At 43.3% G+C, this 13,399-nt stretch overlaps 1 protein-coding gene across 4 annotated transcripts in view; it reads left to right on the top strand.

Annotated features, from left to right (window-relative positions):
- Positions 1–6,333: 6,333 nt before the first annotated feature.
- The window catches only part of Csmd3 (CUB and Sushi multiple domains 3), a 926,836-nt gene continuing 919,770 nt past the window's right edge, over positions 6,334–13,399 (top strand). For 2 of the 4 annotated variants that reach the window (XM_042673150.1, XM_042673152.1), the window contains exon 1: positions 6,422–6,599. In XM_042673150.1, coding sequence (XP_042529084.1) covers positions 6,422–6,599 — 178 coding nt within the window. Of the gene's footprint in view, positions 6,600–13,399 lie in introns of all 4 variants that reach the window. The other 2 variants (XM_042673149.1, XM_042673151.1) reach the window with 2 other exon arrangements.

A 13,399-nucleotide genomic window follows, 5' to 3' on the forward strand; every position in this document is an offset into this window, starting at 1 on the left:
ACACTACATGATTTATGTTAGAGTAGAGAGAAAAACAAATGGCTTCACTCGAGTGTGAATATATGAGACTGTACCTTTATCTTAAGCAATTGTCAAGTTTGAGAAGTAGTAGAGAATGTATAAATGATACATTTTAGATGAAAATGAATGTGCTAGCAGATAAAATAAAATGCACAGTACATTTTGATAATAATTTAGATAAATTTTGTAGCATGTGAACTCTAAGTACTGATTTATGATCCCAAAATATTTATGTGTTCTCAAGTGTATTTGACACTGATGGTAGTATATAACTATATTAAAGGAATGATAATAAAGAAAAGTGCTCCAATGGGAATTGGGATTTGCTCAGCTAATGTTAGCAAGACAACCTTATCACTTATGAAACAGAGATAGAGGTCATCCTGGTTATATTTGGAAACCTACCTCCTGCACCCTACACAGAAAAACACAAATTTAAAAATTAAGCAATGATTCCAGCCTAGATCATTAAGAGAACGAAGCACCCGAGATAAACAGAAAATACTTTGCCATTTCTATTTGCTATTTCTTCCATATTATTACCCCCATTTCTCCCAGTTCTCCCTTCTTCAGAACTGCAGATCTTTTACATTAAACTATGAATACATCATACATTCAATCATCTAAATTTGGGAGCAAAACAGTTGTGAAAATTCAAATGTTGAATTACTGAATTGTGCAGGGTGAACCTGGTGTTCATATGAGGCAGATACTTCCTTCTGGGTTTTCTTTTGTACTTTTTTATTGTAAAAATGCTTTACAGAGGGGTTACAGTTACATGAGCAAGGTAATGAGTACACTTCCTTCTGTTTTAATGCTTTTCTTCCTTTCTTTAACATACAGTGTCACAACCTTTATGTGACATATACATTTTATTGATTTTCTTAATGTGACTAAAAGCTTTAAAAAAGACTAAAATGTTGGGAGAGAGAGAAGAAAGGGCTAGCATTGTCCAAAGAGAAATGTACTCAATATCTGACTTATGTAACTGTAATCTCTGTATTATCTCTGTATAATAATAATTTAAAAAATTAAAAACACTGATATGTCTGCAAGGCTTCAGTCTTCATGGACAAGTTACAAGAATCAGGACATGAAAAGAAAAGACAGCTGAGGAAGTTACCTTGGCAATACTTCCAAGGAACTGGTCTCCACCTGTCTCGATTAGCAGCAGGAAGGACGCATGCTTCTAGCTCTGCCTGGTAACATTTCTTCCTAACTGTACTTTGCATTTACAATCACTTCATCATAAATATTCCGTCTCTTATTTTCTTCTCAAAAATATTATTACTACTAAGGAAAATACAGGAAGTTGAATTAGACATAGCTTATTATTCTAGAGTTCATGTTTAAATTCAAATATTTTAGTACCCAGGAGTTGTAGGAGTCAGATAAGAGTGACAGATGTTTACATTTTAAAAAAATAGAAAAGCAATTCTTTTCCCCCCTCTACTCACTCATGATTAAAATAAATATAAAAACACAGCTGGATATATGTAGAATAGGTATAGATATGCAGAGATCTATAGTAGATAAATAGGTTATGCATAGACAATGGAAGATAGTTATCTCTCTTCTATATATACATGCATATATTGTAAAGCACAGGAAAGACTGTCTATAAGGTTATGAGTAACAAGCATCATGTTTATTTCACTCTATTTTTATTTTTATTTTCCCCACAGAAGACCCGAGGTCTGCACTTGAGCATCTTAATTATAAACCTACATTTAGTGTATGTTAAGCTTTAATAGGCAGGAGTATTTCTAGTATACATCAACAAAAAATGACTTAACTTGAACAATAATCTTTCTGTAATCTTCCTGTAAACCTGCCTATCTATAACCTGAAAGAAGAAAAACGCTTTCTATCTTTATACCTCACCCAAACATCTATGTACCTCTTTAGACAATGGAGGCTGTTTTGCCAAATTTTTATGGTAGGTATTTTTTCCCACAGTGTACTCTGTCTGCTTTGAGCAGTTTATTCATTTTTCAGTGAAAAATGCCCCTGAGTGCTAAAACAGAGTAGATAAATGTCAAGTCGCTATATTAATGCAAGGCAATTTTAGGAAAGGTCCTTATTTTGTCCTTTTTAGTGCCAGTTCTGCTACTTTGGGATCAATGCTAATTGTAATCCACAGGTATTTGTGGGAAGAATTAAAAAGGAATGGAAATCTGGGCCCTTCCATTTAAACAATCTCCTAACTGTTTCCTACCTCAATTTTACTTTATTTTTTTTAAGTTCTGGAGGGTATTCTTTCACTACAATGTGTCAAGTCACCATTCACATGACTTTTGAGAAGATCAATAGACTTTAGAAAGCAGAAAATGGACAAACCAAACCCAAGGAATTTTAATGAAGAACAACAACAAAGTTTCCCTTTATATGTGCATATGTATTTTCAAAGCATTGATCATTTATAAATGATCTATTGAATCTTTGCATTTATGTAACTAGGTAGAAAACTTATAAAGGATTCTATTTAACTGTGGTAGTTGCTGGAGTTATTAGAAGTGTGTGTGTGTGTGTGTGTGTGTGTGTGTGTGTGTGTGTGTGTGTGTGTGTTGCTTCTGGGGCTTCATTCAGGACCTGAGCACTGTCCTTGAGTATTTTTGCTCAAGGCTAGCACTAAAGCTCCACTTTTGATTTGGGGTGGTTAATTGGGGGATAAAAGTCTCACAGATTTTCCTGCTTAGACTGGCTTTGAACTATGCTCCTCAGATCTTAGTGTCAGGAGTAGTTAGGATTACATGTCTGAGCCATTGGCACTGCTACCTTGTTGCTCAACTTGTAAACAAGCATCTTTGGGAGCTAGTGTTGCCTTCTTTCCAGTAGGCCAGCAATTTGACTGAGCCATAAATACTTTGACTTCACACTTCCTCATACATATTATTATGGTTAAGACAGTTAAGTTTACCATGTATCAATTGTTTAGTCTATGAAATGAAAAATAATTGCAGTACTTGTTTCAGCAAATGCAGTGAGGATTAACTGAGATGTGTCACATACAGCTAATACAAAGCATTTGAGGTTTACTATTGTGCTAGGTATTCTTTCCATATCCAATTGTATTAGTTTCCTAATGTTCTTCTTCCCAAATACTGATACTGGATATTTTTCTTATGGAGATAATAAGAGATTTATTGAGGTTGTTCAATGATAATATTGCTTCTGGGTTCTGACTGATAATCTAGAATACCTTTTGAAATTGTACCTTGAAAAAAAAACGGTGTTAATGTTCCATTAAAAGCCAGTGCTCCTGCCAGGCACCAGTTGTTCATGACTACATAGGAGGCTAAGGTTTGAGAATCATAGTTCAAAATCAGCCCAGGTATGAAAGTCACTGAGACTCTTTTCTCCACTTAAACACAAATAAGCCAGAAGTGTAGCTGTGGCTCAGTTGGTAGAACATAAGCTTGAGCAGAAATAAAAGCAACTGAGAGAGGCCAAGGCCCTCAATTCAAGCCCCAGGACTGGCAGGAAAAAAATAAATTAAATATTAATAAATGACAGTGCTCCTGATGAAGACCTTGATTAAACCACTTGATTTCCTCATGCCTCAACTTTTTTTCTGCTTTTTGAAAAATATGATTTCCTATCCTCTCTCAGAAACTGGAGTGAGTGAGTGAAAAATGGGCCGTGATTTATTGTGAGCTGCAGAATATGGAAACTCTAGTATTTTCAGTGTATTATGATCTACCAGATAAATCTTCCGCACATCTCACAATGAATTGATAGGCAGGATTCATTTGAGAAAGATAATTGGATTATGGGATTACCAATACGATTGAAAATAAATGTCAGAAATTGTTCTCTTAGCAGCATCTTTATGGTACCACGATCAAAATGTATTTTGTGCACAATAATTGCAATGCAAACACTGCTGCTTTTGACATATAAAAGTTCTTTTAGTTTAAAGTCCTCCTGTCTGGATACATAGTGATGCATTCAACTAGATTTCATAAATCCAAGACTTGGGTTTCCTTTTAGTAGAACTTGAAACCAGTTGAGGTGACTAATTTCTGCCCACTTAGTAAAGAGGTTTCTGTTGTGTGTCTTTATTAATTGCCAGGACTCATTTGCATCCACTCCTTGTCCAGCTACGGAAAAGTAGCAGCAGCAACAATGCACCCTGACATCTTGCCTGAAATCGATGCCAGCGTCACTTCCAAGGTAGCTGAGTTACGTTCCCAAAGCTGATCCTCCCCAAAGCTCTTCAGTCCCAACCCTGAGCTTACTCCCACTGGTAATCTGCGTAAGCAGATAAGAGAAGGTCATGGGTGGGCAGGAACTACATATGCTCCCACCGCTCCTCAAATGCACCTCTGAAATCCAGTGAGGTCAGTTGGGCGTCTACAGCTTTTGCCTTTTAGCTATCTGCCCGCGGGGTGGGGGGGTCGGAGGATCCCAGTGGTAACACACACACACACACACACACACACACACATTGTCTTGCACGCACATATGTAGGTACAGCACACACACACTTGGGGATACACCTACTCATGGAAAAAATCATACCTCCCATCATCTTGCATTAAGATGCACCTTTGCCCTTCGTTTCAAGATTGTCTGTGTATGGGTGTCTCTGTGTGTCTCTCCTCCTTCCCTCTCTCCCTCTGTCTCTCTGTCCCTTTCCTTCCCTCTGTCCTTCGCGGTCTCTGTGCTCTATCTCGGTCTCCTTGTGCTTCTTATGGATATCCGACTGGCCCCCGTCCCCTGCCACTCACGTCTGTGGATGCTTGCTCGCAGTGTGCCCACTTCCCGGAGGAGAATTCCCTCCACCTGCCAGAGCCTTGGCCCACGGAGCTGCCAGCTCTCATGCAAGCCCAGCGACAAAATCCGGCTGGGGAGATGGTGTGGTGCATGGGACCGAATCCATTATTTGTGAGCAAGATGGGGAGCTGCAAACTCCAATCCGGCAGTCCTTTTCAATCCCTTCTTGAAGGCTCGCTCCCCCACCCCAGCAGTCTTTGGCTTACAAAAAGGAATCCTGGCATTTGCAATTACCTGTTCTATAGAACCCACGTTGCGGCCCTCCCATTCCTGAAAGGAGACCCTTTCCCTCTTCCTGGAGAGGTTAGATCACCAGTGTGGGTCCAGTCCAAAAAAACAACCAACTAAATAAAGCTTGCTTGCCTAAAGATTTGGGCGAGAAGTATGCTGAGAAGGATTAGGAAATTCGAAAAGAGGTGGAAAACGCACAGGTCTGAGCGACGCAGCTCTTCTACACCCAGAGAAGCGGGGTCCCTGCCCGGACGTGGAGAAGCGGGTGGCTCGGAGACGACCAGTAGATGGCGCAAGAACTCTTCCTTTGCACAATCTTAACCCTTGCGAGGGCTCCTGGCTGCCGAATCCAGATGTATAGATACATACATTTTGCATTTTGAAAGAAACCTCTCATTAACGTATTTGGGACGGATTCCGAATTAAGACAAACGAGTGTGTTCTAAATAACTGCCACAGATAAAGTACTTGAACTAAGATGCAGAGCGGCTGAAAGGAGGCTGGGTAGGATAAAAGAATGAACTATTTGGGGGGAAAAAGAAAAAAAATAATAGACTGACTTTCTCTCTCCACCCTGTATCCGGCTACAAATGAAATCCGTTTACCAAATCATAGAATCCCCGTTATGGGTGCATACGTAGTTATTTGAATATGTAAATGCATGTGTGCAAATAAACCCATCCCCTGTGATTTTTTTTTTCCAATTAAATGAAAGGATACTAAATGCAAGACTCCTGCCTGAAAATATACTGCAACTACTGTAGTAATAACACACGTTCCATTATAACGAGGTGGCCATCCGTGGAACCAGATTCATTACGATCACAACCTCACCCCCTTCTCTTCCCCCCCCCGGCCCCCCCCCCAAAAAAAAACCAACGCAGATCTCAGACAGCAAATATTCCTTTAGCCTTGCTTCTGGATTCGCAGGCTGCGTTGGAGAGCTCACGAACATAATATTTCTTGGGCTGCTTTTACAGGCAGAATTGATCTATTCGGGGAGCTGAGGTGGCGGGGGGAGGAGTAAGATTAAAAAAAAAAACACCAAGCCCCTTAATTTCAAATATTGTGGGGAGTTTATCCAAGAGGATAGTCGGGCTTTCTAAGAGGCTCCGTGGTGTTGGCTGGTGGTTGTAAAAACCAGTTGGAATCGAGGTAGATTTTGGCTGGAGGGGTGGGGAGAGAGGGGGAAAAAACGCCTAAGAAAAGAGAGAATCGAGAGTAAGCGGAGACTCTGTGCCCCTGTTGGAGAGATGGTTGAGTCCTCCTCAAGGTTGCTGTGGTATCCCAGAAACACCATTCACTCCGAGCTGTGACCGCGCACCACCACCAACACCACCAACTCCACTGCGCCGGGCTGAGGAGCAGGAATTCGGAGCTCGCGCATAGTATGCAAAGGATCTGCAACGGGGGAAGCCGGGCGCAGGAATCCAAGCCCCGGGAGCCGGGCACGAGGGGATGCGCTAAATGTGGCCGCCGAGACTCCATCCTGAGCAAGAACATGGGAATTAAAAGTGGATTTACGTTTTGGAACCTCGTCTTTTTATGGACGGTGTCTTGTGTGAAAGGTAGGTTGGCTTTCTTTTTGGGGTGTGTGTGTGTATGTGTGTGTGTGTGTGTGTGTGTGTGTGTGTAGGGGGGGTCCCCTCGGCTTGACTTGTCGCCTAAGCGAGGCTGGAGAGATTACTTTGCGATTTGTACCCGATAAAATAATCATGATAATACCGATGAAGGACTTGATTCACAGCTCTTTCACACACATTCCCCCCCCCCCACCGTCACCACCCCCAACTTTCAGATAGGAAATGCATTTTGGTTGCCAGATTTGGCGTTCAATGCGGTGATTGAGCTTGGGCTCAATAAATATTCTTGCAGTATGCTCAAACGAAGACGTGAGTTGGTTCCTATAGCTTCTAACTAGCGGATAGCCAGGCAGAATTCCACTGCAAGACTTTTTTTTTTTTTTTTCCTTTTCTGTTCTCGGTGGTGAAGATTATCTTGATGTCTTGTCAAATCAACGAGGTTTTGGGTGGATTTTTTATTTTCATTGTTACTAAAGACATGGGTGTCAATGCTCCTTAACCCTTTGGGTAGGGAATAAAGTTCGCAATGTGGTAGGAACGTGCTCGTGTTAAGTACATTAGGACACAAGGATCTTTTAAAACATTCCAACAGGAATGTCTGCCTATATGGGTGAATTGTTTCTATGTTGGGCTTTTAGCAATGAAAGAAAAAAAATGTAGAGGCGCTTCCTTGTCTTCGGTGGTAAACATTTCGCCAGAAAAAAAAAAAAAAAGAAAAAAGAAAAAGAAAAAAAAATGAGGATTTAAAATGATCTGCCATTCCACCAAGTGTAAAAGGTCCACGATCGGGAGGTGAATGAAGATAGGAAGAAAGTCATTAGCTCATGATCAAAATCCAAATCCCCAGCAAGTCTCCGCGTTCAGACAGGTAGAATGTCACATGTACAGACAAGAGGGAGGAGGAGGGGGCGGGTAGGCTGTAAAAAAATAAATAAATCAAATAAATGATTCCTAAGAAGGAAGGCAGGGGACAGTCAGGATCATTGGAAGAACTGATGTCCTGGCTGGTGGGGGGGGGGGGGGGCGAGGAGAGAAAATAGATCTCCAGCTCGCTTCCACAACTTCGGCGCCCTGTGTCCATGAATCTCTGCAAAGAATTCTCAGGAGATGTTTATGACTCATGCTATGCTTTCTGCACATCACCTCTCTCCCTAGCCCGGGCAGGGCTGAGGCACTGGCTGGTTTTCTTGGGGCTAGTTTTCCAATCCCGGGCGTCCTCTGTCCCTGGGTGGGGGTGCTGGAGGTTTGGAGGGCTGTTTTGGCCCCGGCTGTCAACACAAACTGGACGCTTCTCCCTTTGTGAAGGAGAACCTCTCTGAACCGCAATTGGGACACGAATCTATGAAACAGTTTATTGTCCAGCTTGCAGCTGGCTGTCCCCACACACAAGGCAGCGCATTTGCATTCAGGGAAAATGACAATTCACGGGGGTTTTTTTTGGGGGGGAAGGAGGGAACTGAAGTGGTTACTCTTCCTTCTGAGATGACCGATGATGGGTAGCCCATCTCCCATTTAAGGTACATCCTTAAATGCCAAGAAGTCATCTGGGGTTCCTGTGGCTGCAAGGGACTTGTAATCCCAACCTTGTGCTCAGTCTGTGTGTGTCTGTGTGTGTCTCTGTGTGTGTGTGTGTGTGTGTGTGTGTGTGTGTGTGTGTGTGTGTGTGTGTGTGAGCACAGATCTGAGCTACATGGCTTGTCCTAAATGTGCTAACTGCACACAGTGTGTGTCTGGGTGTGCTCTTGAGGGCTTTTCCGGGTCCAAGTGGACTTGGGGAGAGCCAGGCATTTGGGCTGTGCTGTGCTGTCTGTGCGGGAGTCTGTGGTTAATGGATGCCGCCGGCTCCCATGGGGCAGACAAAGTGAGCCAGCAGCCCTTGATTGGGGGGAAAATATAAATAAATGTAGCAGTGTCTCTTTCCAGAAGATGACCAGGGGTTAAGTGTGAGTTTCCCTGTGATACCTGTTGAGCCAAAACATTTGGGGGGCACCTAGCCGGGAGGGAGTCTGGGAAGCTGGCAAGCTTGCCCCCTGGGGAAAGCTGAGCCTGGTCCCCGCAATTCCAGCCTTGGCTGCCCGCACCTACCGTATTTTTCAAACAAAACGCACCTGAGGTTTGCTTTTTAATAGGACTGACCATGAGACACCCCCCCCCCCCACCCTTCCCCTCGATTCCCAGCTCCCCTCATTTGGATGGAGGTAAAGGGTTTCTTTTGAGCAGACTCCAGCTTTAGAGACTTTGGGAAGACTTGAGTTTAGCCTCGTCTTTCTTTGGTCCTGTTCTATCAATATTCTGCAAGTCTTTCAAATAGTTCCATGCTAGTAAAGTTCTTCATTGTCACCATCTGACACTTGAAAGACGGTTCTTATGTGCAGGACTTGGAACGTGGACCCCGTGAAATTCTGAGGAACTTGCACAGGTCCTGTGTTTGAGATCTGCACCCAGATGCTGCAAGATGCGGATGTTTGGCGATTCTTCTTGTTCACCTTCTCCTTCTTAAATGTTAATTTCACCTCGGCCTCCAGGTTTTATTAATACCAAGAATGCTGCAATGTCTGAGATGTGGCTGGTTCTGATAGCCGCTTCTGCCTGCTTTTGTCTCACACACTGTTAGATCTGGGCTCCAGGCCCACCGTGAAGCTCAGATCCGAGGGAGAGTGCTTTCAGGGGGTTGGCAGATTCTAATCTCGGTTCTAATCTAGGGCCAGAGTTCAGGACACCCAAGGCCCCTGTTTTTCCAAGTGAGCAGCCCCAGCCCGAAGAATTCTGCCATCTGTAGATCATTTCCACCCTCCACCCTCTCACCTCGGTGTGCAACAGCAATGACAAAGAGCTTCCCTGGGAGGAACCGCCTAGGGTGGGCGCTGGAAGGGGTGAAAGCCAGGCTTGGGCCTCTTGGGTGGGGCTGACCAGGGCTGTTCTGGTTGCAAGGAAACTGCTGTGCAGGGTGTAGGCTTGGAGAGGTGGGGTGGAGTCTACTTAGACTGGAGAGAGGGACCCAGAAAGGAGGGAGGGGAGGGTGGGAGGGAGGGAGGAAGAGATGGAGAGAGAGAGAGAGAGAGAGAGAGAGAGAGAGAGAGAGAGAGAGAAGGAGGGGGAGAGAGAAAGAGAAAGGAGGGAGAAAGAGAAAGAGAGAAGAAGGGAGGGAGGCAGGGAGGGAGGGAGGGAAGGAGGGAGGGAGGGAGAGAGAGAGGGACAGAGAGAGAGGTTTTGGAATCATCAACCACTGCAACTTACCTGTCTGGCCTCTCTGTAGAGCAATCTTAGCAGAGTTCAGGAGTCCCGCACTCTCCAGACACCGCAGGGCGCTCTCCCGGGCTTCTTCTTTGGGGACCTCAGTGACACACACACCTGGTGTGCAGAAGGCATTTGCAGCAGGTGGGAGGGAGCCGGGTGCTGTTATTCGGGGAGCACCCCATCCCCAGGCAAGCACCTAGGACTTTCTACAAGACTCAGGGCTTCCAGCAGGAGGGAAGGCTTCTACAGCCTCTGGCACCTAAGGGAGCTACACTGTAGCCCCAGCAGCCGGAGCTCTTCTGGGGGCAGGGCGTGGATGAAATCTCAGCCCTACCTAGTTCTGCCAGGAAGGGGGGAAGAGGGGGCGGGTGTATCCATGGGTGAGGCCTGCAGCCACACCTAGAAGGTTCTAACACTGCTCTTGTCTGCTGGTACTGAAACACTCATTTACCTTCTAGGTGACAGTCCAACTTCACATGCCAGGAAAACAAGCAAGCAAGCTTAGAATCCCATAGAGCTTTTCCAAGCTGGGGTGGGTGGTGGGAAGACAATAATGTACCTTCAGAATCCCCCCCCCAAAGAAAAAACCAACAAGAAACTAAACAACAATAACAACAATCCATCTAAGCGAAAGCTATGACCTTCACACCAACCCTTCTAGCTAGGTCAGGACCATCACTGCCAGAGAACAAGCCTTGTATTGGAAACTAGGATCCCTTCCCACTGGAGTTTGGGTAGCTGTCTTTCCCCCTGGAAATATTTATGACTTGCTTCTAGAAATCCAGACTCCCCAAATGTGGTTTAATGAATCAAACCCGGTTGAAACTGGGTGACACTATGAGCCTGTGTGTCCTCGCATTTGCGTGTGTGTGTGTGTGTGTGTGTGTGTGTGTGTGTGTGCCTGCCCATGCATGCACTTGCCCTTGTGTGTTGCTAGGAGCAAGGATAATAAATTGACTCCCAGACACTCTCAGGAGGCACTAGAGTAAGCATGGATACTAGGAGGAGATACTTGTGGGTTGATTTTCTGCCATCTCCACACTCCCTGGGCTGCTTCAATCACTGCTGTAAGGTGATTCATGATCACTCTTTCTCTGAGACAACTGCAGACCTTCTCCTCTAAGAGACACTGAGAAAGCTTATAGAAGGAACAAGCAATGGAGACCCAAGGCCTTGCTTCTTATTCTTGGGCCACTGGGGTCAAAGCAAGCAGGAGAGCAGTTCCTAGGGGAATGTATAAAAGTGTACCAAGGAGTCTAAGCAAGTAGGACTCTTGGAAAGAGGACAGAGGAGGTCCCTTTTCAAGCCCCCTTGGGATGGCCCATTGAGGACTGAAATCCGAGCACATGGAGGGGGGGGGGACAGGGCTGTGCATCGCAAAATAGTAATGAGGGGGGATAATATAAGAGAGATAAGTCCAGGACAGGGGACAGTTGCTTCTCTTATCCAGGGCAGCCTTTGAGCCTTTAGATACTTAGCCAACCCATTATCCAGCCTAGATAGGATTGAAAGAGTCCCTGATTTCAAAGCATCTGCTTCTGTGCACAAAAAGCTAAGTGAAATATCCTTTTGCAGCAAGCACTTGCCTAAACCTTCTGCATGGGGGAGGCTGAGGAGGTGTTGTATTAAGCCCTATTTGGAATCTGTGTGCGAGCAGAAATAATTAAGGAGTAAGTTTCAGCACTTGAAAACCCGATGCCAGTTCCCTTGAGATCTTCAAAGGAGGGGAAAAAAAAGGTAGAATTACTCAATAAATTAAGTACTATAAGAGCACAGGCTTTGTTTCAGTGGTTAGCACCATATCACCTTGATTAACTTTTCTATTTGTGGGGTAGCTGAATAGGTTTAAAGGTATATATGTCATTCCTCTGAACACAACATATGAAGTATAAAGAACAAAACACACAAAAAATAAGCTGAAGCTGGCGGCAAATGGGACAGAACTGGATATGATTGTAAGTAAACAGCAAATGTGTTGCAGTATCTGATAAAACAACAAGAAAAAAAGTTGTAAGAGAAGTAGAGCAGTTAAAAATGCCTGGGTACTCACGTGGAAAGAAAACTCTCATGTTAAAATACAAGCATTCAATTTCAAAGGCAAATAAGCGAAAGGAACACAAGTTTTTCATTCTTCATATACTCTTCTATGTCCTGAGAGAAGGATTTTCCTCTACTTCATAAAAGCTCTCAAATATGAAACATTTCCAATATTACGGAAAATTTGGGAAAATAACTTGAGTTGGAGAAAAATAACTTAAAAGCATGAAGCAACTCCATCTTAATAAATGGCTCCTTTTTAAACAACATGATTACTTCAGAATATATTCCATTATGTACTTTGCTTGAAATTCCATACTTGGGGTATTGAAAGCAAACTGACTAGATGAAGAAGTTTAAAAATGCATGAGACAAATAAACTGCAAAGGCATTTTATTTTATCTAAATATACGCTAAATCTTGCCTTAGTAATTTTTCCACTTGATCTCCTTTTTCCATTGCCTTCGCTCACAAAGTCTGTACTTTATGGAAACAGTGAAGGTTCCTAGTTCGATTTTTCGATGAGATCTGGGAAAGGTGAGAGAATAGACACTGTGATTATGGAATGTATCTTTTCCCTATCAGAGCCAGAGAATGGGAGACTCCTGTGGTTTTCCAGGAGGATTGGGCCCACAAATTGTTTTTCCAGAATTTGGTTCTTCATGAGGTTCTTAGGCTCATTAGGACTAGCACTTTATTGAATGACATTGACAAATACTTAGTGGATACCTTCCAGAACTCACCATCTTATGCTAATGGCTGTCTGTCCTTCACGTAAGGTGCTGACTTTGCAGCTTTCAAATGGGTTGCCTATCATCAGACTAAGCTCTTTTGTGCAGATGGAAGATACCTAATATTTCTAACACATGGTAGCTTGTTGTCCAAAACCAATTCAAAATCACCTCTAAACTCTCTAAACTGGCAACCTTCTTATACCTTGTGGCTGGATAAATGGAATATCAGTGCTGATCACACATGACATTAGCTATTACAACATTATTTTAGTGGCTATTCAGTATTTGTACTGTAGTAGTTTGCAAGCTGTCTCAACAAAGGACTCATGCTTTTCAAATACATGGAAGTTAGATCGAAAGTACAACTATGTGTGTAAACTTATGCAGAGTCATATGACTATATACACAAACATTATCTAATGGATGGCATATTCAAGGGAGGATTTTAATGGTATAACTCCTTTTAACAACTAATAAAGAAAATGAGTATGAGAAAGTTAGAACTTGTGTTGTCAGGACGGTGAAGACAAAGGGAGAGGGATCTGGGTAGAATGGAAAGGGGTAGAGTTGATGACTACAGCCATAATATTGAATGTACCCATGTGAAATTGGAACCAGGTAAATTGACAGAATGGATGGGAAAGACAGAGAAGAATGATGAGAGGGTGTCATTGATCCAGATGCATTGTATTCACAAACTGACAGGCTGAGTTGAAATAGTTTTCAACAACCACTTGAAGATGATACAAATAAAATAAGCTTGAAACTAACCTAAAA

This window comes from Dipodomys spectabilis, unplaced genomic scaffold (assembly GCF_019054845.1).
Source record: "Dipodomys spectabilis isolate Male_0828 unplaced genomic scaffold, ASM1905484v1 ptg000783l, whole genome shotgun sequence".
Lineage (NCBI taxonomy): Eukaryota > Metazoa > Chordata > Mammalia > Rodentia > Heteromyidae > Dipodomys > Dipodomys spectabilis.